Source organism: Stegostoma tigrinum, chromosome 8 (assembly GCF_030684315.1).
Source record: "Stegostoma tigrinum isolate sSteTig4 chromosome 8, sSteTig4.hap1, whole genome shotgun sequence".
NCBI lineage: Eukaryota > Metazoa > Chordata > Chondrichthyes > Orectolobiformes > Stegostomatidae > Stegostoma > Stegostoma tigrinum.
In genome coordinates, this window is record NC_081361.1 from 89540018 (window position 1) to 89546017 (window position 6000).

The 6000-nt window shown below is 39.8% G+C and overlaps 1 protein-coding gene across 1 annotated transcript in view; it reads right to left on the reverse strand.

Moving 5' to 3' along the window:
* LOC125456412 (serine/threonine-protein kinase N2-like) overlaps positions 1-5658 on the reverse strand; it is a 116999-nt gene extending 111341 nt beyond the window's left edge. Inside the window, exon 1 of the mRNA XM_059648102.1 lies at positions 5458-5658. Within this exon, the coding sequence (XP_059504085.1) occupies positions 5458-5478 (21 nt within the window). The 5' untranslated portion in view covers positions 5479-5658. The remainder of the gene's footprint in view (positions 1-5457) is intronic.
* Between the last annotated feature and the right edge of the window lie 342 nt (positions 5659-6000).

A 6000-nucleotide genomic window follows, 5' to 3' on the forward strand; every position in this document is an offset into this window, starting at 1 on the left:
CTATTAAAAGTGGGCATGCAGATCTCAAATAGAAACAGAATAAGGCTTCGATCTCATGGTTAAATTGCTTGCCAATGTTGTGATCAGAGCTAAAAATTGGTATCTGGTCATTGTCAACGAAAATAAGGGAATGGCATATATGTTGAACATTTACTTTGAGCCCAACTCTACAGCAGAGATGACCACGTCAGGCATTCCAAGAAAGCTAATTTTGAAAATTATCACATAAGGGCGAGGCAATGGCCTACTGGTAGTATCGTTGGACTGTTAATCCAGAGAGCCACAAAATGTTCTGGGGACCTGGGTACGAATCCCACCACAGCAGATCGCGGAGTTTGAATTCAATCAATATCTGGAATTAAGAATCTAATGATGACCATGGATTCATTGTCAGAAAAACTCATCTGGTTCACTATTGTCCTTTAGGGGAGGAAACTGCCATCCTTACCTGGCCTGGCCAAGCCTACATGTGACTCCAGATCCACAGCAATGTGGCTGACTCTGAACGGCCCTCTGGGCAATTAGCAATGGGCGATGGGCAATAAGTGCTGCCTGGCCAGCGATGCCCACATCCCATGAATAAATAAAGAAAAAAAAAGAAACAGTTAAGCTATTGGGACTAAAGTGTTATAAACCCCTTTGGACCAGATCATCTCCAAGGGCTTAAGAGGCAGTAGGCAAGGAGTCCAAAACTAGGGGGCATAGGTTTAAAGGTGAAAGAGGAAAGATATATAAAGGGAGGGACTTAAGGGGCAACTTTTGCAGAGGGTGGTGTGTTCATGGAATGAGCTGCAGAGGAAGTGGCGAAGGCTGGTGCAATTACACTACTTAAAAAAAAATACAGCTGGATGGGTATATGCATAGGAAGGGTTGAGAGAGATATGGGCCAAATGCTGGTAAATAGGACTAGATTTATACAGGACCTCTGGTCGGTATGGACAAGTTGCACCAAAGGGTCTGTTTCCATGCTGTATATCTCTACGACTCTAAGTCAGGAAAGACACTATCACTGCAGTACAGAAGCCATAAATAGACACTTTTAATTACTGTATCCATGGCCAACTACAAGATCAGCCTCAGGCAACATTTTAGATATTTTTATTCAACCTGTTCAAAAGCATTATGATATCTCTGGAACAGGTGGGATTCAAACAAGGTCTCTGGCTCAGAGATACAGATGCTACAGTGCCACAAAAGCCCTCAAGAAATGTAAGTTGTGTAGATAGGAGTGCAATATTGCAAATGAGATGCTCAAATTAAGCAAACAAAAAAAAAAGTGGCTAATGAATTTCAAAATAGGTAAGTGTGAACTCAAGGCTAATGGAACCCTGGCTTTTATATCAACTTCTCCCATCTCAATCAATTCTTGTAATACTTCAGGTATCAAAGCATCAAGTATCACAATCTTAGGAAGGATTCACAGGATTTGAGAGTGCAAACAATTTAGGCAATCAACTCCCAAACTGCAATTTACTGAACTTAAGTTCAAAAATGTTTCTAAGGAGAACATAGGTAGATAGGAAAGAAATTATTGCTGATGATTGGTTAATGCATTAGAATGATAATGATTGGAACAGCCCAAATGAATTTGAGTCAGAAACAAAAGCTGAAAAAAAAATCAGTGGGTCATGCAGCATCTGATTTCAAAACTAAAATTTTGAGTCTAGATAACTCTTCAGAACTGCTGAAACAGCTCTGAAGTCATCTAGACTCAAAATGTTAGCTTGCTTTCCCTGCACATATGTTGTGAGAACCATTGTGATTTCTAGCATTTTTAGTTTTCAGTGCAGATTCCAGCATCTGAAGTAATTTACTCTCAGAATTAGAGTCAGACCTTTTAGGAATGAAATTAGGAAATACTTCTAAAAAGATTGGTAGGAACTTCAAACCATTCAGATCAAAAAGGCAATTGTCATTAAATCAATTATTAATTTTAAATCTGATTTTAAAAAACATACAAAATAGGAAGCCAGGTTAAAAATCAGTTAGAGTACATTCCTAGATGAACTAAAATCTCTCGAAGACAACAGCCCAGGGTCACAGGATAAATGGCTTCCCACCAATCCTGTGTTCTGACAGTTCAGACGCAAACAACAGCTAGTTGATTAGCGTATTGAATGGTGATGGGTAGCTGTGGAATCAAGTAATAACAAGGATTCATGACCTTAAGATTGAAAGGGGAAGCAAGTTAACAAAAATAGATAGAACAACGGGACAAAATTGGTCTTCAGCATTGAAGCTAAAATGCTGGCAGTTTGGAAATGGGCTGCTGAATGGTTCACACACGTTTTGTGCACTTCTTTCCAAGAAAAGATCAGGCACATCTTTGTGGAGTTCAAACAATAGAAGACATCGCTCTTAGCAGACATGCACTTATGGTATTTAACTACCAATTCTATTTCTCATTAAGAGTGGATCTATTGTGCTCGAAATATATTCACACAATTCCCAAGCTATCCTTTACACATTGGCTATTCTTGTCATTGATTACCATACATATTGAGATCTGTTACTGTTTACTAGCATGTTATAAAACTAAAAGCAAATATTACAAGTATATTAAACTGATTTGGACATTATCAGAAATATTTGTAAAAATTTAATCTTGGGAACGGAAGCGCAAGGTGGGATAATATTCATGTTCTATCCCCAGCTGCCCTTAAACTAGTGGTGAGCTACGTTCTTGATCTGCAGTCCATCTGGAATAGGTACACCCACAATGCTATTACAGAGGGAAATCTAGACTTTTGACCCGGTGAGGCTGAAGTAACATTGATAAATTTTCAAGGCAGGGTGGTGACTAGCTGAGAGAGGAACTTGCAAGTCGTGGTGTTCCCACGTCCATCAAGATGTCAATGCTCAAGGGTATGCAACGCACTAAGGAGCCTTGGTGAATTTCTACCACTGATAGTAAAACACTTCTGTCACTGTATCAGAGGTGGAGGGTGTCTTTGTGGATATCAAGTGGACTGCTTTATCCTGGATAGTGCAAGCTTCTTGAGTATTGTTGGAACTGCACTCATCCAGGCAAGCGGTACTACTGAATTATACTGCTGGCTTGTGCCTTGTGGACTGGCTTTTGGGAGTTAGTTGGCAAGTTACTCACTGAAGTATTCTTAGTCTCTGACCTGCTCTTGGAGCCACAATCCATTTCAGTTTCTGGTCAAGGGTATCCTTATGTAGGTAGGAGAGGATTCTGAAATGGTAATGCTATTGAATATCAAGGGGCAATGATGGCAATGACTAAGGTTTGCTCGTGTATGAAGTGAATGGCATTTTCAACACATGCCAAGCAATATTTCTTGCCACTGGTCAGCCCAAGCCTTGTGGCACTTGGAAAGAATTGCTTCAGTGTTTGAAGAGTTGCAAGCTGTGCTGAACATTGTGTAATCAGTGAATGTCTCCACTTCTGACATGATGGACCTTCGCCCCATCATAAAGGTCAGAAACTGATACGTTCATTAACAAGTGTGCTTTGTGCAGAATCATTTGGGAGCAAAATGACAGTTATAAATAACATTTTCTGTTGTTAATCGACATCATTAAAATAACAATGGTCAATAAATGAGCATGGTATGGGCAGCATACTGAAACAACATTAAACAAAATATGTAATAGGTCAAATCACAAGAGTTTGAGAATTAACAAACTCAGTCAATTTTTTCTAAATAAAGAAATGAGTATTATTAAGCCTGTCTTGTAACAGCTCAAGATAATAGATTTTGAGACAGATGTAGTAACAGGTTCTCATGTCTGTCAAGTGGTTCCTGTTCATCTTAACACACCTTAAAATTTATATGTAGTTTTGTATTTAGCTCCTCATCTCATAAATATTTAGGCTGACCTGATCTTCCATTAACTATTTAACGATTACAATAAGGAAACTCTGTCACAAAGAGGTTTTCTGATCCTCTTTGTGCCGCATGACAGGAAGATGTGTGTTTTATCCACAAGATTGCGACATTAGTCTTGGATTGTAATGTCAGCTGACAGGAAAAGAATGTTTTACTACAAAGTAACACACACCGAGTTATGCCTATATACATTTATTGTAAAGACATTTGATAACCTAAACAGTGCATTTGCAGAATTTACTACAGGAGTAGGTTCCAATTACATGAGATCATTCAAGTAGTTGGATCAAAACTCCATGCTAATTCTTTTCTAAGTTTTAGTTTCCCGATGATTTCCTGAGTAAGATTTCAGTGCTTATCAGTTTGTAATGATTCTTATGTCTGGTTGCAGAAAGACAGCCTTTAGCCTTTGTGTAATTTTGACCTTTGGAGGAACATTTATATTTGTTTCTTCTATGACTGAAGAAGTATACAATTCTGAAAACTCATTAAAAATGTATCAATCCAATTGATGCAGTCAGTACAAAAGATATCACGTCCCAAAAGCCAAAGCCTCAGTCTACTGAAATCAATTAGAACGATAAGGGGGCTAATTTTAAACAACTAATTAGCTTAAATACATTAAACCAGTCTATTTCTGCCAAATCTGAAAAAGAAAACGAATGATGCCCACATTGCTCTACCCCCCTCCATACCTAAAAGTGACATGCATCCATAAATAGGTAACGTGAAGGTGAAACAGAGCTGAAGATTTAAGTTAGAAAGCAAACTGTTCTCAAAGCAAGAATTTGCAAACTCGCTTTACGCCTCCATTAAAGGATATTAAAGAAACGAGAGACTCGGTGCTGGGCAGGCGGCCAAGAGTCCAACAACAATTAACCAGTTTTCCTTCATCACCAACCTCCGCGCCCCCCTTCAGTGGCTGATATTAAAATCTAACTCAAGGCCTGGAAGGTCAGGCTCTTCTGCATCAACAGGACTCCTGACTTTTCCTTTTCATCAAAAAAAAACTTTAAATAAAAAAAACACACACACACAAATCGACCAAAAAAAGAAAGCTTGCCCACAAACACACAATTCTCTTTTTTTACAAGAAAAACATAAAAATGCGACTAAAATCATCCGCAATATTTGTTCTTTCCCCCCCCCCACAAATATAATTTCTCTACCCCTCTTAACTTTGGGGAGGGGGAAGGTGAAGGGAGAAAACTACTGTAGCTGGTTTTCCTTGGTTGGTTGTTGTGAGAAGAGTTTGTAAACTTGAAAAAAAAAACCGAGGGCAAACATTTGAAGGGGAGGAAAAAAAATCTACCGTTTTCAAAAAAAACCAGAAAAGTTAGTAAACCATACACAAAAGAAAAACACATTTTACTGGAAGATTTGAAGAAAAAGTGTGAAAGCCGAACAGAGTTGCCCACACCCTCTGCCTCTCTATCTTGTCCTGAGAAGCCTCATCGTCTTCCCTTATTTCCCCCCCCCCCTTCTTTCTCACTCACTCACTCACACATACATACATACATACTCAAACTGTGTGTGTGTGTGTGTGTATATGTATATGCGCCCCCCCCTCTCCCTCCCTCAGTCACAGCTGAAGCCTCTTTACCTGGACTGGATCCGCCGCCATCTTGGCCTCCCTCTCTCCTCCGGTTCGGCCGACGACGGTGCTGCCGAGAGCCCAATCTTCTCCCTCCTTCCAATATTCAAACAGGCGAGTTGTTGGGAGGGGACTGTTTATTTACGTCTTTTTTTAAAAAAAAATTCTTTTTCGAAAAAAAGTCCTACCTCAGTGCATCCTCCCCGCCAGTGGCTGCCCCCAACAGCCTTCTCCCCCCCCCCCCCCCCCAATACCACCACCACAATCACCACCTCTCTCAATTTAAAAAAAACACAACTCCAAAAAATATTTTCTTTCTTTAAAATATAAACCCGAAGGGAGGAAAGTTTTAAGCGTCAGCTAGCCATTTACGTTCAAATCCTAAGCTTCGGTTACGAAGAGAGTTGCTACTGTCTTGCTGTCTCAAACTTGCGGGAAACTTTTCACTTTTTTTGGAGGTTTTAATTCTCCCGTCTCCTTCTCTCTCTTTTTCCCTCCTTTAGGAGGATGGGCACAAACCAAGTGTTTAAAAACGTTAGCCTCCGCCCTCCG